The 22,892-nt window shown below is 40.5% G+C and overlaps 1 protein-coding gene across 4 annotated transcripts; it reads right to left on the bottom strand.

Moving 5' to 3' along the window:
• Positions 1-94: 94 nt before the first annotated feature.
• LOC115770978 (translational regulator orb2-like) lies at positions 95-22,508 on the bottom strand. Of its 4 annotated transcripts, XM_030716449.1 has the most exons (12): positions 21,128-21,770; positions 18,666-18,768; positions 18,112-18,590; positions 16,851-16,936; positions 3,141-4,640; positions 2,899-3,079; positions 2,575-2,835; positions 2,314-2,520; positions 2,130-2,210; positions 1,823-2,011; positions 1,366-1,754; positions 102-1,308 (listed from the first exon to the last, which is right to left on the bottom strand). In XM_030716449.1, exons 2-12 carry the CDS (start codon positions 18,688-18,690, stop codon positions 888-890), a joined length of 3,819 nt encoding a protein of 1,272 aa, XP_030572309.1. In that variant the 5' UTR covers positions 18,691-18,768; positions 21,128-21,770; the 3' UTR covers positions 102-887. The 4 variants fall into 4 exon arrangements, 3 of the variants coding, with proteins under 3 accessions (XP_030572309.1, XP_030572308.1, XP_030572306.1); XR_004018911.1 differs by lacking the exons at positions 16,851-16,936; positions 18,112-18,590; positions 18,666-18,768; positions 21,128-21,770 and having other exon boundaries at positions 95-445; positions 502-1,308; positions 3,141-4,714; XM_030716448.1 differs by lacking the exons at positions 102-1,308; positions 1,366-1,754; positions 1,823-2,011; ... (4 more) ...; positions 3,141-4,640; positions 21,128-21,770 and adding exons at positions 10,184-14,066; positions 22,216-22,508.
• Positions 22,509-22,892: the final 384 nt, after the last annotated feature.

Consider the following 22,892-nt stretch of genomic DNA (forward strand, 5'->3'; position numbering starts at 1 on the left):
AATAAATCTTCAAATCATTTGACTTTAACTGGACCAAGAAATTGGAGCAGGCATAAAAAAGCGAACTTAACTTAGTTAATGGATAAATAGCCATTCATTTATTTGTTTATTCTGTTACATAAAATATATACTCGTAGTTTAGCTTAACTATTATTTGTTTTCATTTGGAAAGAATGGGTCATATTTGACGACCCTCTTCGTGTTCTTCGGCCAGCCTTGTAAATGATATAAGAGTTTGTTCATGTTCGGAATAATTATCCTTTGGCGAATGTTTATGTTCCATACGTAGTTTACTTAAGTGAATATAAAATTGAGTTAAACACCATACCAAATATAAATACATATGTTTTTTTGCTTTGGATAAGCATTTAAAATTCACACGCATGCTTAGAGAGTAGCTTGGAATAGACTTAAATAACTAGGCATATATAAATATATATTGTTGCTGCAGTAAAAAGAGAGATATATATATGAATATAGTTAGAGTATGTATTTACATACATAGATTAGGAGCTATGTGCCTGCATTATGTTTTTGGAATACTTTGCGTAAAGACTTGAAGGAGCGACAGCTTGCATCGCCTGCAGAATGATATATCACAACAGATCCTCAGCTGTATGTGAATATACAAAATAGAAAAATCATTTTTATAGATAAAAACAAAGCCTATGGGCTGTCTGTGAGTTTGAAGTTTCTTGTTGCGGAGAGTATGGAAAAAAAAGCGCTTCAAATCTGTTACGTGGAATTTTTTGTTCGGTTATTGCTAAGTACTTCTAAATAACACTTGGAGCGAGATCGGAAAACGAAGGTAAATCACTTTTTAGAAAAGCTCAGTTGTAAATAGGTTTACAAAAATTTCAACTTAAATTATTATAATTAGCCAAAAGTTACGACATAGGCGGCTCATCGCCGTAGTTGGGCTTGGCCAGGAATGGTATCGAGAAATCGACCATATTCGGATAGACCAAAAACTTATTGACCGCCTCGCACAACTTGCTCTCAATCACGTTCGTAACAATGGACCAATCCACCGACTTATCGCCAACTTGCGGCTTTGTCGATATCCACAGACGCGGCGGCCCCCGGAAGCATAGCCAGACGCGATCCGACGGCGGCGGCGGTATATTCAGTGTGCCGCGTGCCACCAAGCCCTTCAGTTCCACACGCAACGTTATGTTCGCGTTCATGTTCTCCATGGCGCGCTGCACGTACGGCAGCTCTGTGGCATACTGAAACAAATTGGAGGTGGCAATGCGATCCACAATCTTGAAAATGCGCCGAGCATTGCCCGGCGAATTCTGGAAGAACCTGCAAATGGGCGGGATTTAGATTTAGATTTTAGATTTACACAGTTGAGGCACCTACTCGGCATTGTTTGCGTTCTCGACAGGTGCGCCTGGCTGCGAGGCTTCCGAATCCGACGAGGAGCCACCCGTACTCTCCGCATCGCTGTCAAAGATGGAATTACTGCCATCCGGCTGGAGCCCATCGGGTGCACTGCGCCCCTCCACATTTGGATCTTGTGACGGTCCAGCTGCATCCGCGTTGGCGGGAGATGTCTTTGGTTTGCTGCGCACGCGCAACAGATTCAGCTTGGTGGTAACCGTAATGTGGGCCAGGCCCTCGTAGGTGACATCAGCGTCCAGCCAAATGCCGCGCTCGTCAAGCATGGGCTGCGATATGCGATGGACCAGCATGGGCGATTTGCCCAAATAGATGTTTGTGATGATGACCTCCTCCATAAAGCTGGGCAGCTAGAAAATGCGTAACAGTAGCGAGTAAGTGGGAAGAACTAAGAGCAGCGATTGCAGGTGGCACTGACCTTTATGGAGTTGAGTTTCTTTTGCATGAATTCCTGAATCTTTATTTGCAGTCCAGGATTATGCAGACAGCTGAACAGGCAGCGACCAAACAACACATTGGCCCAGACGACACTGCCGGATGGGCCCAGAAATAGAGACTGATTAATGCCCTTCCACAGCTCGTTTTCCTGTCGTCTGGCACGGCGACTCTATAAAAGCATCAGAAGTATAAACCAAGCACTTAAACGAGAGCCCAGACTTGGGTGTATTTATCTACATTTGGCTAATGTTGCAATTAAGTTAAGAAATAAACAAAATAGAACCTACTCTTCGGCGATTTGCCCCAGAATTCTGTGCATTATAATTGAGATTGCGGCAAACGGGAATCTGGCTTTGATTGCAAGCGTTCTACGAGTACAAAAAGAATATCATAAGGGGAAAATCATAGAAATCAAAAGCCAGGCAAAAACGAAAATCAAAAAAAGGCTGGACCTATTGTGATTATGGCTACCTGGTAGACCGTCATGAATTTGACATATTCCGGCGGATTTCGTGCGACGTCTGAGTTCATGATAAGGCCCTCATAGCCATCTTTTTGTGGATCGGTCGTCGGATCCTCGTCGATCACTTCGTCCAGCGTATCGGGCGTATTGGCCCCGGTATTGTCATCATTAATCAGCGAAGTCATGGAGCCATCCTCGCCTTCCTTGAAGCGCGCCTGCAATTAAGTTGCGTCAAGACTTGAAACAGAGCTAAGCTGGGCTATGCACACCTTGGGAAAACCTCTTGTTAGATTGATGGCCTGCTGGGCGGCAATCGCCTGCAGATCTGTGTCCTCCACATAATGCGCCATGGGCACCTGCAGATCCGACTCGTGGACGCAGCCCCTGCTGGCCGCCATGAAGCGGCGATACCAATCCTCCTTCTCGCGATCGCAGCGCGCAAACATCAGCAGACGCACCTCGTCGCCGCATGGTATGGTTATGTCCCGCACTTCCTTATCGGGCGTTATGGACTGATGCAGCTGGCGCAACTGCAATGAGAGGGCAGAAGGGGGGTTAAGGATCACATATATAGTTGTCCGATCTGCACCTACATCGGCGAGCATAACTGTGGTGGCAAACTCAACGGATTTCAGCGTCTCATTGGCCTGGGTGGGCGTGACGCTAGTCGCACGAGACGTGCCCTCCGTTGGATCAGCATCCTCCATGGGTGTAAAAAAGCCAGTGCAGGCGTTCTTCACAATCAGCTGGATGGGATATTTGCGGTTGAAGAAGCTGCAAATGAAATGATTTAGGCACGCAAGCCCCAAGCCAAGTTATCTGATGAAGAACTCACCGCTTTCTGGCTAGGCCCATGGGCAGCAGCTCGACGCGAGCGTCTCGCAAATCGTAGGAGCGATGATCGAGAAACAGAATCTTGGTCCGATCGATGGGCTTCTCGTTCCACATGCGCCGCTTGGGTATGCGTGCATTTGTGCCGGATATCGTTAGATTGGTGCCGTCGAGGCGTATATAGATGGCCCGGGTCATAGCAAAAGAGAACGTAGCGGGATCATAACTGTCCAGCTCGTTCATCCAGCCCGCATAACTCTTAATCGTCTTGTGCTCCTCCACGGCGGGTATCTCGCAGATGGGCATGCCATCGTAGTTGGGTATCTGAAAGGGCCGACGCTCCGGATGTGTGCCCAGCACAAGGCTCTCGAACAACCAGCTTATGTAGTGGCTGCAATAGTTCACTCCCGCGATGAACATGACGGTGGCCAGAACACCGCGCCAGAATTCGGGCAGCGGCAGTACCGTCAGCGCAACTATGCTGCCCACAGCCAGCATCGGCTGACTGACGGCACTGGCACGCCAATTGATGGAGCTGGCGGCGCTCAGTGTGCTCCAGAGCGAGAAGCCCGACGCGTTAAGGTTGTTCCTAAGGGGCACGGAGCTCCTTTGCAACGACTCCTCCAGGAGGTTGCTCGCGTTGTTCAGCGGCAGATCAAGAACGAAACTTCGTTCCCTGACGGTGTCAACGTCTGAGAACTGGACATTGTTCGTCTGTGCATCCGCAAACACCTGACTGCCGGTCGACGGTGCCATGTCCTCGTGCATCTCCACGCCAGACTCAATTTCCACATCCTTGTGGGCCAGCACTATGCCGCGCTTGGCCTTGCCACTGACTATGGGAATTTCTGGAGCGGATGCGCTTTGATGTATCGGCTTGGGCTGCTCGGCCTGCTGGCCACTGCCTGTGGCTCCTTCGCTGTTCGCCTCCGCGTTGTTGTTGCGTCGGCGCAAAAAGCCGCCACGTATGCTTGACGGCGCATTCAGAGCGCTGCTCTCCCTATCCTTTTTGCTCATGGCGGCTGCCTGCTGCTTGGCCTTCACTCTGGACTTGATGTGCGCAATTCCACGGCGCAGGCGCGAGCCTTCTGTGGAAAGTGCAGCTGCGGCGCCAATGTCGCCGCTGCCCAGGCTGCTGCTGTCGACCAACTCAATCTCCGGATCCGAGTCGGAGTTGTGCTGCTTCTCAACGGTCAAATGCTGCTCCTCGCTTACAGTCGTATTGATCGTGACGCACTCCGTGTCCGAGTCGCCGTCGTTGGTCCAGCCCACTGTGGTGCCAGTCGTTGACTCGGCGACAATGACGGGTATAACTGAAGCGTGATGCTTGGACGATTTGATCTCTTCAATGGTCTGCGACACCTTGCCCTTGATCAGCTTCCAGGTGCCCACCGAAGCGCTACTGTTGCTGTCAATGCCACCAGCAGCTGTCACGCTGCTTGACAGCGCTGAGATTAAAGTGGGACCACTAGAGGTCGGCGAAACCCCTTCGATGCTGCCCGACCTGTAAGTGTAAAAAACAATATTCGATATAAACATGTCAGTTATTTGATTGTCACATTTGGTTGCTTAGCAAATAATTACAAAATCGCAACTCCAGTTTTTTTTTGACGTGAGCCGAGCCAAACAAAAAAAAATGCCGAACTGAAAAGCTAACCGAACCGGATCTTTTACAAATACTTTTGATATATATATTTATATGTTTTTTGTTTTATTTTTTTAGAAAAGTTCGGCCAGCAATTTTGGCTATAACATGACGGGTAGGGTGAATTTAGGGGCCACGCTTTACAAAATTTTATTTAAATAAAAATGTTATTAAATAATTGTTGCTCAATTTGGGCCCCAGTCATAAGAAACCCCAAACTGAGCAATTGAATGTAGCCCGCAAATTCTATATGGAAATATCTACAATTTGCAATATTCTCAGTAGAAGGGGCAATAATGAAATAATAATAACATTAATAATTAAATGAATAAATAAATTTCATTAAAAGTTGTATAATGAAAAACCCAACAGTTTCACGTATCATACTTAAAAGGCAGGGAGTTGGTTTGAACATTGAACCAGCGGCTTTTGAGCAAATGTGGTAGAAGATCTTCTTATACCCCAGGGCTGCTAACACAAGCAAAGGTGATGCTGTTCCGGTTCATGGTTCGGTTCATGAACCTGGTTCAATTTAATATCCAGGCAGGATGCAGCACTAAAATTGACTCCATAGAAATTTATGGAACTGGTTCAAGATTTAGTTCAATGAACCAATAATGTGGAATTCCGGGCTGCAACCATTTCGGGTTTGACAGCTTTCAGTTGATTCCGGAATATATATATATTCTCAACATATGCCGCATTCAATTAAGTTATTCAATAAAGTTATTCAAGAACAAATTTCCCGGGTCTATGCCAGACTTTACAAGAATTCAGCTATCAATAAATATAAAAGCATTGTTTTTAATTATTCCAGAAAAGTTACTTTTATTTATTTGAATGAAGATATATGTTTTATTTTTCATTTGTTCTATATAACCTGTCTGTTTTTTTTTTGTTGGTTTTTTATTAAATTTTTTTGTTTGTTACTTTATATTATTTTGGGGCGCCCTCCGGTTTGGATTGCCTTAGAAAAGGTATTGGAATATATTTTTTGTATATAATCGTACATATAATTTTCATTCGTTACGGTTTTACATATTTCCATTAATTATTCAATGTTGATTTGTTTGGTTTTTTTGTTTTTTCGCTTTTGTTTTTGTTTTTGCTTAATATTGCATTGTAGTACTGCTGATATTTTAGTTTCGACTTCCATTTAGTTTTTGGGGAGTTTGTTTAACTGGAGTTTTGTTGCATATGTCTCTAGTTGGTATGTATGTATTTTGGTTTAACTTGGTAATTGGGTTTTCGCACATGACAAATATCATATGGGGTCTCTAATTAGCTCCTATTCAAATATATATATTGTATTACGTTTTTTTTTGTTTGAACATTTAACTGTTTATCTGTCAATTGGAGAACGTTTTGCAACGTCTGGAGGAAAAACATGATTGGAAATCGAGAGTTTCATTATATTTTGTTTTTTTTTTTTTTTTGATTTAGAAAACTACAAATACTTTTTTTTGAGTTTTTTTTTTTGCATTTTTTCCAACTTGAATTTTGTAAAAATTAAAAAATTACGTTTATTGAAAATGACTATAAAATATGGAATATTTCGCTAAATTTGCATACGCTTCATATATAATGTTATTGTTATATATGTACATATATATAATAATATACATATATATATATATATATATTATATATATATATGTATATATAATTATTTGGTTTACTTTATAGTTTTTTTTTGTTTTTTCTATTTGCCAACTTTGCTTTAGGTTTTACTATTCATATTTATACTTTTGGTTTTTGTTCTGGTTTTGTTTTTGTTTTGAATTGTATAATGCTAAAAAATTATATGCTCTTGCTTGTATTTCTGAATATTTAGCTAAAAGGAATTCATTAGTAAGGGCGCTCAATTTTAGTTACATCGAAGGACTAAATCTTATATGCCGCACACATTACGTATACGCACAAAATTAAAATGGAAGAGCGTGTGCTTGACACTCGCTTTACAGGCTACTTTTTCTCAATCATTCCGATTTTTTTAATTGTTGTAAAATTCTTTAATAAGTTTAAAAAGGTACCAAATTGTTGTTTATATAACCTTGTATGTGTGTTTTTTTTTGTTTTTTTTTTATTCTTGTTGTCGATCAAAGCTTTCTCCAATTAGCATTCAAAATGTAAAGTTAATTGGGTTTAGTTTTTTTTAATTTTTTTTCTTGTTCAAGGATTTCAGTTAAAAAATTGTCTATTTAAAAGAATTTCACTTCTCAACCGTCGTCGACCTTTTCTTTTCTTTAACTAGCTACAAACGAAAAACTGTACATAAATTGTGCTATGAAAATACTCAAAAAATAATATCAATTTATTTAATAACAAATCATAGGGGCTAAACGTTTTGCTAATTTTTAACTTTTTATAGTAATTTCTAAGCCAATTTTTTTTGGTATATTTATTATTATTACTCCTTTTTCTGCATATTGAAATAGTTCGTAAACAAAACGCGGCTCTGGAATGCAAAGTGCACTAAGCAGAATTTTAGTTATTATACTTTTGTTTATATTTAATTTATATATATATATTTTTTTTTATTATTTTTAGCAATTACTTGAAGCAAGTTTTCAAGTAATGTTTTTTTTTTTGTTGTGGTTTTCAAAAAATACATAGATATTACGTTTATAAATTTCATCAATTGTACTACGTGTAAATTTCATATAATTCTTGTTGTTGTTCATATTTTGGTATCAAAACACATATTGACCAATTTGAATAAACATATATTAAATATTTAATAATAAGTTCAAGTTCCAATACTTTTTTGTAGAGTCTTTTTTGTATCGTTTAAGTATATTAGTTGTATGTATGTGTAACTAATAATTCATATATTTAATGTATTTACAATACTTTATATAGATAAAAAGTAAACAACAAAATAAAAAACAAACAAACACAATTTACTTGATGTTCATTTATTATGTTATAGCAAAAGGTTTTGTATAAATTGCATATATCAAATATTTTTATACATATTCTCCTTTATATATATATATAGAAAAATAATAAAACAAGGTATAAAAGTGTATCAACGCAATCGACTAAAGCTACAAGCAACTACAAACTACAAAACATATAAAAATATATATATATGTATATAATTTTTAAGAGCTACGCATACAAAATATAACACTAGCTTCTGTCGTATAAAATGTTACCAAAAATCAATAATAACAAATAAAAAACCATTGACAATCTATAAGTAAAAGTATTAACTTACAATTTGTATAAAACTAAAAACAATATTGATAATATAGTCTTGATGGCTGCTTTCGAAAGGGCTTATAAAAAGATTCTCTATAAACGCAAATGTCTTTGACTCAATCTTTTACTGCTTCTACTTCTGCTTTTGCTTCTTCTTCTTCATCGTGCTGCTCATTTTGCCTTTACATTTGGAATACTTAAATAACAAACAATTCATACCTATTTATATTATATTCATTATATATAGCACGCTACAAAAGATTCCAGTTTTTGCCAAAACGTTGAGCGTTTGCTTACAATTGTTACAAGAGTTTTATTTTTGTTTACAATTATTTCTCTCTTTTTAGTAGCATATGTAAAATATTTCCATTTAATAGTTGTTTGTTTTTTTTTTTGTTATTAGCATATTTAAATAAGTTTTCATTTTTGCGTCATTTTGTAGAGTGTTTAACAGTTAAAGTATAAAGTATATGTTTATAAAAGTATAAAAATCTATAAAATATTGAATTTCACTACATTTAAAAAACATCCTCATTACACATTGTTACCGTTATTTGCCACGGCCTACGGCCTTCGCCAACCGCCATTTTGTTTGGTTTTTACACACATATTTCAGATGCCTTCTTTTAAGGACTAGCATTTCATTACATTCATGTTTTTAGCACACAATTTGTTTAAAATATTTGCATAAAACATTTACACTACAAAGAGCAGGCTGCAAATTGTTTTTTTTTTTTGGGTTATAATATTTTTTCGTTTTTTTGTTTTTTTTTGTTTTTGGTTTCAATACAGTTAATGTCAATTAGCTAACAATTTTTTTTTTTAAAACAAACAAACGCTTCAAGTCCTCTAATTATGCAGTTTCAAAAATATATATATATATATATATATATAGGACATATGTTTAATGTATATAGAATAACATATGCCGTCATATGTATGCCGTACTTTTATTTCTTTCAGTTTTGTTAATTGTAATATAAAAATTCTAGAAAATTGCTATTAATTTGTGTAATGCTCCGACTTGAAAGTGCCAACCGATCGACTTTAATTACAAGTTTGTGACTTTTGAGTTTAAGGTTTCGTTTAGTTTAGTTTTGTTTTTGGTTTCGTTTATGTAAACAAAGCGCGAGCAAAAATTTGCTAATAGATTTGACTATCGTTTATTAATATACATACACATTTAAAAGTCCAAAGCGACTGGTACTCAAATATGTTTTGGTTTGGTTTTGTAATTTAATATTTTTTGTAGTATTTGTTTTGTAGTATAGAAAAAATATCGTATTTTGTTTTCGCCTCGAAGTGCCTTTAAACATGCATTCTTATGTAGCAAAAGATTTCGTATATAAATTGGAAAATCAAAAAGTTCATTTACTAATTTCTCTTTTTTTGTGTTTTTGTTGTAGTTTTTTGCAAGTTTTTTAAGTTCTACATATTTAAAAGGTTTGAGAATCGAGTTATATATATATATATATATTACACATTTGTTTTCCAACTATAAACGTTTATTGCCTCGGTTTATAGACCAGAAGCTGTTCAGATATATTCGGTTTTTACAGTCAACGGAAATACGACGATATTTTACTCTGAGCCTTGCACAAATACGGCATTATTTCGGGTCTTTTTTTTTTGGTAATATTTTGGTTTAAGCTAGTTTTGGTTACGCGTTTGCCATTTCAGTAATATTACATATTATATATATAAGTATGTATAACGCAATTAACATATAGGTATATGTATATATATATATAATTAATTATATTGTATTAAATTATTTACGAATTAGTATTGCACAAAAGTATGTATTCAGAATTCAGTTTATATATGTATGTTGTGGTTCGTATTTTTGTTTCTCACCTTTGACTAAAAAACAGTTTATACAAAAATTGCTATATAAAAAGTTGTCTATTATATTTTTGTTAAGTATTTAAAGAGTTCATGCATTTACTCGTATAAATATTATATGTATAAAAACGTGTTACACATGGTTTAAATTGTTATATATATTTTTTGTGTTTCGCTTTTTATTTCCAGCTAGCAACACGCCCGGCAAATTGAAATTTGACACAACTTACTAAAGTAAATAAATAACTAAGGCAAACAGTGTGACATAAATTATAAGTTATTATAAACAAAATAATAAAATACAACAAAAAAACATAATACTGAACACAAGTTAATTTGACTTTTTTTTTGTTTTTGCATAGTTAACAAATAATTATTTTTATTTAATGACGCATTTTTTGTTTAATTTTAACAAAGTTCTTTCGTGTAATAGCAGCATTTAATAGTGTGCGTAGGTGTAGCTGTGTGTGTGTGGGTGTGTGTGTGTGGGTGTGTGTGTGTGTGTGTGGGAATTTGAAATCTTGTCGTAGGGTTTGTAATTTGTGGGCGTAAATGTAGGAGTGTATGCTGACTAGGCTCTAACCAGAAATGAGCACATAGATCGCCAGGATTTTTATTAACAAATTGCGTAATCATTGTGTATAATCGATAATCATTAATTATCGATATATCGGCTCAACATCCTTTCGATTGCTGTTGTCCCGAGCAAGTGTGAAAATCGAATCACGTGGCATGTAAAAATCGTAGTGTAGAAATGTGTTCGACCGATTTAAGGGCATCCCAAAAATGCATTTCGATTATTCTTGTTAATAATATTGTGTAACTAATTAATTTTAAATATTCCAGCTGATTTGTTTATTCTATGTCGGGATATCTAGAGTGTGTGGTATATACATATATATAAAAATATATATATATATATATAGTCATTGATTTGTTTACTCGTACGATTTTCACATGCAACGTAATTGTGGTAGCAAGCATAGTAATAAATTAATTCAAAATCGTATATATTCAACATATATGGTTAAGAAAATTTCAAATATATACGATTTTCCTGAGCTTAAGCCGCGAAAATTACTTAATCACCAATTAAAATAATATATATAATTAGTTGTTAGTCGATTTTGTGTGTGTGTGTGTGTGTGTGTGTGTCTGTGGGTCATATGGATATTAAAACTCTGATTTGAAATGGCACGTTGTTGGTAAAACGTGTTGCAACAATACTATTTGGAAAACATATATATAATTGCAAAGAAATATATATGTATATATATCTTAGACAAGATATATGTTGCTTATATATGTCGTATATTCGTGTGATTCTTAACAACAAAATGCAACTTAAATTGTTGGGTTTTTGATCTCTAACTTAAATATCGTATTGTATTGTGGCAACAATTTTTAAGATTGAAAAACAAAAACAAAACAAAAAGCGTGTAAAGCTTGTTGTTTCTGCCTCTTAAAAAAAAATGGTTTGCTTTTAATAATTAATGTCAAGTCGACACAAATGATTTGATATTTCATTGAAATGCAGTTGCATTTTTCAAAAATATAAAATATCTAATCACATAAATTTTGATTAGATTCGAATTGGAAGCCACAAACTCTTCCGACTTCCAAAGATTCTGCTAAGGTTTAGGAACTTGGGGTTTGCAATTTGGTTGCTTTACTGACGACGCACACTCCAAGAAATATACATCTCGAGCTCATTTATAATTTTAGACTAGTCTCTGGTTCAGATATGGTATACATATAGTGCTATATACTAGTTGTCTGTCTTGCGAGGATATTTGGCTGATAGATGATGTCAACTCAATCTTGTTGGTGGTCTTGGCGTTCTTTTAGATGGCAATATTATTGTGTTTCACCTATGCAATTCTTTCTTAATTGTTTCGTATGTATATATATAAAAAAAAAATCGATTAAAATAAAGTACAAAAAATACTGTGCATGCGTCTTCCCAAAGAAAACTCAGATTCCAAAAAGGGGGGCTGTTGAAATAAATTACAACTAAAACTATGCTGTTCTTTCTTTCTTTTTTTTTTGGCGAGTGTGTTGCCCAGAAATGTTGGCCCATTAATGGGCCGCCTCTTGGCTGTTGCCCAGGGCTGGCAAACAGACCGCAGCCTGTGCCCGAGGCCCTGGCGCTATTGCACCTTGTGTTGTGACTATTCTTGGGTTAGTTCTACTTTAGCCTCGCCTTGGCCCGTGTGTTTGTGTGTGTGAGTGTGTGTGTGTGTGTGTGTGTGTGTGTGTGTGTGTGTGTGTGTGTGTTTATCTGTGTGTCATTTTTAGTGAGTGTATACGTGCGTTTGTGTGCTTGCCTTATATACTAATTACAACTTTCTCCGGCGCTGTGCACGTCTCTCGCGTCCTTCACTCTCCGAATGCGGCCGCTCGTGTTGTTGGTGTCCACGATCATGCCTGTCCTGGCGCTCCTGTCGCTCCTGCCGCTCCGGCGCCTGCTGGTGATGTGTATTGGTAAGTAATCTGGGCACTGCCAGCGCTGCGTCCAACAACCGATGTCGTTGCTCTCTCTGTTGGCGTCTCTCGTCATGCAGCGCGGCCTACCAGCGCCGCCGTTAACACCAGCGAAAGGGCACCGCACGCGGCCGGTCGGCACCCTCCTTGACCAGCGGCTTGTGGTATTCCCGGCCCGGACGGGAATGTATTACCGCCCAGCAGTGCTCGCAGTAATACTGCAGACAGGTCACATTCGCGCAGAAGAACGGCGCAAACTTGCCGCCGCAACGCTGTCCCTCGCACTCGTCGCACATCTGATCGTCCAGCACATATGGCTTCACCTCCACCCGCTTGTCAATGTCGCCGTGCTGCAGCTGTACGAAGCGCGCCGATATGGCCGCTATGTAGCTCTGCTGATTCGAGAAGGCGACACGGCCGGCGCCCTTGGGATATTTGAGCTCGGGATCGGTATCGATGCCCGCATAACAGACGCCCCCATACAGGCGATCCATGATCATGGCCAGCTCGAAGGCCTTCAGTGGACGTGGCACACCGCCCACAAAGACGGTCTTGCGCGGATCCAGGGACATGGTCGCATCCAGCACATAGTCCGCATCGGCCAGACGCCAGGGTCTTATTTGCACCGCCTTGTCCTTGATGGTGGGCGAGGAGACGCACAGATATAGTTTGTCCTCGTCCGTGATGCACGAATCAATTAGCTGCTGTACGCTGCTCTCGTCCTGGAACAGCAGAAACGCATAGCCCTTGGGCGGAAAATATGACTTGGACTCGGCCTTATGCGGCCAGTCAACCACGAGTGGTCCAAAGCGACGAAACGATGTGGTTATCTCGTCCTCATCAATGTCCGGCGGCAGGCCGCCAACAAACACCTTCCGGGAGAAGCGTGCCGTGCCATCGCCAGCGTTGCCCCCATTGCCGCCCGGGATGGGCGAGTGTGGCGAATGGGGCGACAGGCGCGACGGGGAGCCCATCTTAAGTGCATTCAAGTAGACCGTTGGATCATTGCCCGCAGCTATGGCCATGGCATCAGCCTCGCTCAAATGCTTCGGTCCGACCACGCCGCCGCCGCCGCCGGCCAGGCTGCGCATGCGCTCGTTCATCATGACCATGTTATCGCCACCGGCTCCGCCGCCCAGCGACATGCCGCGCATATAATCACTGAGGGTGTTCTCCATGCCCACGTTGCCGCCTTGCACGTGATGCAGCTGCCCATTGGCCGTCATCATGTTGCCGTAATTACTGCCCAGATAGGGCGCATCGCCGCCGCCTGTGGCGCCGGCTGTGCCCATGCCGCCACCGCCGCCATTGCCAATGGAAAGCGTGGGTATGTTCATGTGGCCGGGACCGGGACCGCCCATGCCGTCCAGGTGCGAGCCGGCGCAGCCATAAAGCGCTGTTGGCGAACTGCCCTTGATGGGAAAGGATATGCTTCGTCTATATTTGGGCGAGACGCCCGGCATGGACATGGGCGGAATGGGCGAGATGCCGCCGCTGCTGCAGCCCGCCTGAGAGCCATTATACGGCGATCCACCGCCGCCGCCGCCACCACCCGGCGAGGAGGGACTATGCGCACCACCTCCATCCCGCTGCTGCTGCTGCTGTTGTTGCTGCTGGTGCTGATGATGATGCAGTGCACTCAAATTGGGCGACAGCTGCTGCTGCTGTTGATGGTGTTGCTGCTGCTGCTGTTGCTGTAGCTGGGGCGGCGGCTTGTTGAGATTGAGATTGGGCGGCAGACCGCTGCAGCTGCAGGGAAGGTAACAGAGATGAAGAGGCGTTTACAAGTTTGGAATTTGATGTGCATTTGCAGGGTATTCATTTGTCATTATAGATTTGGATATTATAAAAAGGAGCAATTTGTTCAAAGATTTGCTTCAAATAATGTTTCGGATAGGGATAGATAAAAGAAATGGCATTAGTTTTTTTTTTTGTATGCTCTAAGAGGTTCATTTTTATAAACATTGCCGCCCAGCGTTCAAAATGAAAAGAATAAATTCTAAGAAATTTATGGAATTTATGGAATGTACATTTATATTTGTTACACTGGGCGTGGTTGTCTTTTAAGCAGAAGTTATCTAAGCCCTAATTGAACTTGAAGCCAAATTAAAATCTCAATAAATTGCTCCCTTCTCCGAGTTTGTTTATAACGTCGATTTTTTTGTTGTTGCTGTTGCGGCAATATCGATGTTGTTGCTGTTGTTTTTGTTGGTGGTTTAGTTCTGGTGGTGGTGGTGGTTGGTGGTTTTGGTGGTGGTGGTGTAGGATACTTGTTGTGGTTGTTGGTAATAATGTTTTTGTTTTGGTTTTTGTTGCTGCTGTGGTGAATGGTGTGGATGTCTCATTTTTGGGTGGTGCTAGTGGCTGTTTCGTAATATCCAATCATACATGAACAGTTACAGATGCGTTGGCTGGTTTCTTAACTCGCGCAGTTTTAGCAGCACTGTTACGCCCAGTTGTGAATGCACTGTGCACGCTTTTAAAACATATTTCAAACGAAATTCGAAACACTTGACACTGCACACGGTTTGTTTGTATTTGTTTCTTATTATTTTTAGTTGTTGCGATAACGATAACGATAAACGATATACACACACACATACACATACATTGCTACAAGAATTTCTTAAACCTTTAAGCTCTTAAAAGACGGCCCAGAATAACAAATTGGAAACATGGCAATAACACGCACATTGGGCGGCAATGGGTTAACAGAGGGGTGGGTGGGGTTGGGGGTGTTAAGGCTAATGCTAATGGATATCGAAACTAGTTCAAATTTGTATAATTTGCTACGCTCTTTTTGTTGTCGCTCTTGCTGTTACTGTTGCTGCCACTCGCACGGCCACGCTAATTGATTGACAAAGCACAGTGGCTGCCAAACTGTACGACCATGCCCAGACATGGAAAATTTGTAATTTCAGAAAAAGTCTGCGACGTTGCCATAACGCAAAGGCAGCTGGGATTTAAATTGAGTTGAGGGGGGCGCCAGTTAATGAGGATGGCGAGTCGGATGCTGTTGATGTTGTCTGCTGCAGATGACGATGATGATAATGATGCAAATGTATAGCATGTAGAAACGTGTACAAGTGTAAATAGATAAAAAATATAAAAAAAAGGCGGGGTAGGCTGTGAGTCGGTGGTGGTTGGCTGGTAGTTACTTTGGCAGCGTGTGTCTGCCTGATAAGCAAGGCCCGCATTCGAGCCACGCAGGTGTCGCACGCGCCAGCAAGACGTAACGATATTGCCAGTGTTGGAAAATGCAATTACAAAATGCAATTAGCCGCAAGTAACAAGTTTATATCGGAAAAAATGCCAAAGGAAATGAAAAAGCTGAACGGAAGAACGCTCGAAAGGCAAAGATTTCATATTTGATTGGCAGGCAAATCGAACCGAGCCGACAGGAAATCCACGAAAATCAATAAGAGTCTAGCTTAAAGCTTTAAGCATTCTGGTTAGCGTCCAGACATGCAAATTTGCAATATTTTAAATGTAAAAAAAAGGCAAATACGTGCAGAGACCAGACGCAGGTTTGCCCACACACACAAAACGACCAAGACCCAGACGGGGGCGGCTCAGCACTTGAAACAGCAAAGTTCTAGACGTACTTGCAACTGTACAGAAATGTGAGTGCATTATGTATATAGTAGAGTTGTTGCATACATGCGACAAAAACAAAGCCCAGTTGCTACCGTAGTGCACTTTACAGACTCGCGCACACGAGCAGAGGGTGGGGCTGGCTCGCACGCTTTAAAGCCGGCAGCCGACATGCTTTATGGCCGGTGGGCGGAGAATGCATTAAAAATTCACAAGTACAGCAAATAGGCAAAAAAAAAAAAAAATCAAAGTCGCAAACTTCAAACTTTCGGTCAACGAACTCGGGCTGCAAGTGTGCGCAACAGGCTGTCGTCGCTTTTGAACACTGTCGCCCAATCGGGTAAGGGAAACAGCGTGAAGTTGGCTGCGCAAGCAGCGCGTGCAAATTTCCGAAGTGCAACAAATTGACGATTAGCACGCACGCACCATAAAATGGCAGGCAGATATTAATTAAAATTTACATTACGTGTTAAAGCAAAGCCCATTTTTCGTAAATAAACGCATGACAAATTGCGTATGGAGTTATTTGATTACGCATTTACATTCCAATCGCAGCCAACTTAATGCTGTGGTGAATATACATACGTTTCGTGCTGCCAGATCTTTTAAGCAGGCTGCCAATAATTTAAAAGGCAGCTTCCAATGGGCAAAATTCAATGGTGCATCACAAAAATAAACAAAGCAGCAGAAATCAACAGCTGCAAAACGGGGAATTTTGTATGTGGAGCTCGTGTGTGTGTGTGTGTGTGTGAGTGTGTGGGTATGTGAATGTGTTAGTTCAATTTGGCAGATATGCAAATTTGCATGGCGCACATGTAATAGCAACAACAACAACAAGAACAGGAAAGTATACAAGGGGGTTTATCAAACAATAAATTCGGTACGTCAGGCTCTGTGTGTTAGGATGTAAAGATTTCTAGTTTGATGTCAGACACTCACCTCTTGCGATTGAAGAAGCCTCCGCTGCCAGCACCGGCTCCGCCTGCACCTTGCAGATAGTTGTTGCGCAGATTGACCTCCTCGTTCTGTGTTGCATAAATAGAGAGAGAGCGGGTCAGAGGGGCGAAACATTTTGCAACAATGAGTAATGCTATTGCCAAAATGATTTTGCAATCGAATATCAGCAACAGCACATCTGTCGAGCGTTTATTTTTTCTATCTATTTTCCTCCTTGGCACACACAAAAATAGATGCTCGGAAATTCAAATAAATTTGTATGACACTAGCGCGAGGCACACGAAAATAAATCCCCGAACAGCTGACTGGCTGACTGTCAGATAACAAGAAACGAAAACAAAAATAAATTCCGCTAAAAAGTGAAAACTACTGTGATCGCAAATCAAATAAATATGCCACTAATTAAATCAACTAAATGCTAAATGCTAAATGCTAATTGACCGTTGCTGCACGCCAAACTGGATGCTTAGTCCGACCGCTTAGTGCCTCACTAACCGCGACTAAGGCGAGCTGTGTGACAAATCAAAATGAATCACGCTGCCAGCTGACTGCTGATAACGGTATTAAGAAACAATACCCAGAAGGAATGGCGTTGAACTTCGGGAGACCAAATACCGAAGACCAAATACACTTTAGAAAAAAGATTAAGCCAATAAATCTATTATGAAATCTTATTTTTGAATAAGGAACATATCCAAATAAATAAGAAGTTGCTTATTATACAGGTAAATTTATCGAATAGAAATGCCCAATTGATATAACATTACTGAATTTATAAGGGATTTCCGATTTAATATATCGAATGCAATGAATCAATATCCGTTAAGGATCAAAGAATATATTACTTTTAGATAGAAAGTATACGAAAGTAAAATCTATATTAATTTACAAAAAAATATGAATTACGAATTCATTGTTTTTTTAGATATTATTTCTGTTTAAGATTAAAGGCATCTTCTGATAAGTTTTGAAAGTATCAAATGTAAGTGGAAGCATCCACTCTATAATACCAGCAATGGTTTAAAGTTCATACGAATATATTGCTTTTGAAATAAAGAGCATATCATTACAGAGAGTATGACTGATTACTGAAGTGTATATGCTTGACTCTATTTTCTTTGTCTTCGATGCCCAAACCGAGCCAGAAAGCGTATATTCTCTTCAGTCACATTAAAGCTTTTTAGTGTGCGCCAATTATCGATAAACAGTTGGATGCACATTTACAAAGTAATCGAATACTTACGCCAAAAAGCGCTGCGGCTTGCTGCTGCTGCTGTTGATGTTGATGCAGATGTTGCTGCTGCTGTTGCTGCTGCTGCTGCTGCTGCTGCTGTGAGGGGCTGCTGGAGAGCGAATGCGAGTCACAGGGATTGACCATCATGCCCAGAGCGCCATTGTTCTTAATGCCCATCAAGGTGGGCGAGGCATCGCCCCCGCCACTGATTCCGCCGCTGGGACTGTGGATGTGCTGCTGCTGCTGTTGCTGCTGCTGCGTGCTTTGATGAAACGAATGGAGTATGTCGTCCAGCGACTCCTGGTTGGCATTGAAACGCACCGCGATGGGCGTGCTGCTGCTCAGGCCGGGCGGTGTCTTAATTGTGGTTGGCACTGTTGCCGGCACCGCCGATGTGGGTGTTGTTGCCAGGCTACCGACGACCGATGTGGACGCCGAGCCGGATAGATTGCTGTTGCTGCCGCTGGCGCTGCTATTGGCGCTGCTGCCTGTAAGGGGGAAAAGGGTAGACAAAATTCGTTTAGTTTCTCATTTACACACTCTTCTGGCTTTCCGCTACGAACCTTTTGGTAATTTAAGCGAGTCCATGGTGCCCGCACCGACTATTAATGGCTTTGTACGGCTGCACTTGATGAGCTGCGTCGACGGGCGTTGCGTTGCCTTAGCCTACATTAAATGTGGGCCACCAGAGAATGTATCCAAAACATCAATCAGACGCAACGACAGCAAAGAAGGCAGAACAACAAAGACGGCACATGAAAGTGGAATGGAAAAGGAAAGATACGATATATATACAAGACACTGCTAGGTACACGTCATGCGATTAGTTTATCATATTTCTGTATGCCCGCTTTTCGAAAATGTCAAATGGTTCCGCACGTAATTGCGTTTAAAAATAAACAAAAAGCACAAAACACAAGAAACATCACAAATAACAAAGAATAACAGCAACTACTTGACAGAGACTATTCGACATTAAATACCACTTTTTTTCTAGCTATTTTTAAATTAATATTTTATCTATTGCTGCCGTTTAATGTTGGCAATTTCTCATTTCTCATATTATCGAGATATAAGGGGAATCACAAAATATGTAGTCATCGCTGGTGGAATTTTTAATACATCTTTTGCAAATTTATTTCTATAGGCGACTGCAGAGTGCTTGGATTAGTTACGGGGAAGAAACTGGTTCAAATCCTGGACTGCAATGTTTTACTATTCTGGAATATTACGTGATATCGTTCCCATTAGCTCCACTCACAACACTGACCATCCATCTAATTGCATTTGGTTGTGACGGACGCGTTGCCAATTTCAATGTCCATACAAATTTACTATCAGTGCACGTTTTATCGCAACAGAACCAAATGGTTGATAAAAGTGCCCATTAAATGCGCCTTGCTTGTTCTTCAATTGTTCAATAATAGCAACAATAAATCGCTTGATAAAAACAAAGTAGTATTGGGCATGAGCAATAGAGAGAAACAAACATGCTCTGAAATTTGTGGCGCAGCTCTTCCATCTAGAGCTGGAGAGCTCAAATACTCGTGTTACCCCGTTTACCATATGGTGTCGAATCTCTTGGAAGCTCTATGCACGCATTTCACTCTGAAATTGGAACTTGTCACCGGAAAACGCCGATTGTTGTAAAACTAGACGAGCGACGGGGGCAGTGGGACGTTTAATTAGTTAAATGCAAAGAGACAACGGCAATGAATATGTGCGCTGAGGCATAGACAACTGCCCGCAGTTCCCCCTCCAAAGCCCCTAACAATGCATCGCCTATGTACATAGATACGTAAACATATGCACGGAAACTTAGTAAATGACAGATGCCCTTAACATAAATGGGAATCATGGAAATCGCATAGAAAGGCGCTTAGCATGAGGCTGTGCATTTACCTAAATGGGAATAATGAAAATCGCATAGAAAGGCGGGTAGGCATTAGAAGCTGGCTGTACATTAATCTAAATGGGAATCATGGAAATCGCATAGAAAGGCGATTAGCATAAGGAACTAGCTGTAAATTTAGCTAAATGGGAATCATGAAAATCGCATAGAAAGGCGATTAGCTGGCTGTATATTTACCTAAATGGAAATCATGGAAATTTACTTTGAAGCAAAGCGCATACAGTTTCTGCTGAAAGGGTATAAGAGCATAATCAATACATAAATTTGTCCCACAAACGAGAGCTGAGCGACCCCAAAAAAAAAACAAGCAAGTAACTCGGAATTACAGCAACGATGCAGGCAGAGGCCGAGCAATAACAATGACAGTAACGCCCCCCATCCTGGCGCACACACACACGCACGCACTCGTTACAGACACACACGCACTCGCACACGGAAAAAACATATGTAAAGTGCCGCCAAAAGCATAGACAGCTTGGCTCAGGCAGCAGCAGAATCCACAAGAGAGCGCAAATGTGGCGCGTTATGTCTGGGAGAGCGTGTGCTGCACGCTTCTGTGCGTGTGCGTGTATGTGTGTTTGTGCAAACAAATTTATCTGCTTGAAGGTACTTTGAACAAATGAAATTTTGTTGTCTTTTTGCCAGTGCTGTAGAACGCTCAAAAGAATTTGTATTATCACACGTCTGCAATTAGATTTAGTAACTGGGCCAAATAGGCGAGCGTTTTTCTCTACTCTTTGCTCTATATGGACGAACAAAAGGGGGGGGGCGTGCGAGAGCTGGCCTGAGATTTAGGGGTTATTACGGTGTTTGCTTTGCTCAACTGTTTCGCTGCCGTCGACGCTCGTTTCGACGCTCGTCGTTCCGTTCGCCAATGCCCCAATTTCAATTGGTTACGCACAACAGAGAAAAAGGCAACCCTGCTTCGGGGTTGCGCTGTCATCCGCACGAAATTAGGCCAAATGCTGCGCACAGATATAGTTAAATATAAAGTGACATTTTGACAGGTGCAAACGAGGCGAGTCGAAAACAGAAAATTGCTTTTTTATTTCTTTTACCCGCGCCCCCGCGACTCCTACAACCGACAAATATTGTAGCGCTAATAACACTAACCTTTTGTACTTAGAATTTCGCTTTGGCCTCGTCGGCAGTTGTTGCAACGACGCACGAGCGAGCACGAAGGCTGGCGACGAAAACACGACACGACGACACGACGACACGAAAACTTTCAGGTGCAAGTTTTTCTTTTGCGTTTGTGTGCGTGCGTTACATTTCCGGGGGTGCAGGCAGGCAGGCAGGCCGTCTCACTCACACTCGCGGTATTCTGTGTGACGTATATGGCACTATGTATTTTTTTTTGTTTTTTTTTTTTATTTTCTGCAACAGCAGCAGCAAAAATTCCTTTGCTGCGGCAGCGAATTTTTTCTTCCTTTTATGTAAACGATGCGAGAGTTTCAAGCAGCTTTAGCATTTATTTTCATTTAAAAACTTCAACGCGACATTTGATACTGAGTTGTTGTTGTTCATTATTTTATCTCACTTAATGCACACATTACAGAATAACAAACAATTAAACACACGCACAGAGCACACGATATTCCCTTCATACAAAAAATTTAAATTACACTAGAAATTTTGGTTTTAAGAAAACACATAATGTTTACACTAGAATTTGAAGCTTAGTATCCAATGAAATTAATTTGTTTTGTAATTTTCGAACAGCTCCGTCCGCTCGCTAGCGCGACGATTGTGAGACTGAGTTCTAAAAATTTTCACTGCTGCCAGCTTTTCACAAGCTTGTTTTGTCGCACTCGTCGCCTACTTTTCCGACACAAACTCAAGCGCACGACGAAAAATCAATCATCTTCGGTTGTTTTGCTTTCATACGGTGTTTCGTGCTTTGCTGACAGCCCAACAACAACAACAGAAACGACAGCTGCTCGGAGTGCAGCGTTGCCGTTGTGCATTGCATTGCAGTTTATGCCGATATATCGATATATTTATAATGTAATTCAAACCACAAAATGCAACTGAATGAATTACGGATTTCAATTGCATACATGCATTACATAAATATAACACTATTATATGCTATATGTAAATAGTTTGAATCATCTGGCAACACTGCGGCGCAATGCATTGCCAGCAACGAAAGCAGAATACAAGAAAACAAGCGAATTACATAAATGAGCGCTACTTACAATAACAACGCCAACAACGTTCCTGTGCCACTATTGTTTCAGGTATACAAAAAACTGCACAAACATCAGCTGCGTCTTATGGATGTCGTTTGCAACACACACGCGCGCGCGATTGTCAGCGATGTTGTTCTTTAGGTTTTGGCCTTTGTGTAATATGTGTATACAAAATATATGTGCACCCTTTTGTTGTTACCCCACTAGAAAAAGCTGTGTCAGATATTTTTCACTAATTTATGTACATAATTCTTATTTTATATTTTTTTTGTGGGTTTTTGTGTAATTTTTATACAAGTTTTCCTAGACAACTACGATAGCTGCTCAGACAAGCAGTCGACCTGCAACTAAACATTTTACAGTAAGCTTTTTACAGCTGTTTCGTCGCCTACTTCGATCTTTATTTATCGATGTGGCCACACTGAAACGATAGACAGCGCGCGCGTTTGCGTATTCAAAAATCGATTAATTTCAATTAAAATTAGGTACACACACAAACGCACGTACAGCTTGAGTTGATTGTTCAATATATACTATATTAAATGCAATCAAACATATGTATTGCCGTTCTCATACCGGTTGATCTTTTCATAGGAAAACACATAAAAAAGAATCACGACCGGGCTAGTGATAGTATGTACACTAACAAAGAAGACCGGTTTTTTGATAAGCGGCTCTACTCA

Source organism: Drosophila novamexicana, unplaced genomic scaffold, assembly GCF_003285875.2.
Source record: "Drosophila novamexicana strain 15010-1031.04,08,12 unplaced genomic scaffold, DnovRS2.1 tig00000024-arrow-pilon, whole genome shotgun sequence".
NCBI classification, from domain to species: domain Eukaryota; kingdom Metazoa; phylum Arthropoda; class Insecta; order Diptera; family Drosophilidae; genus Drosophila; species Drosophila novamexicana.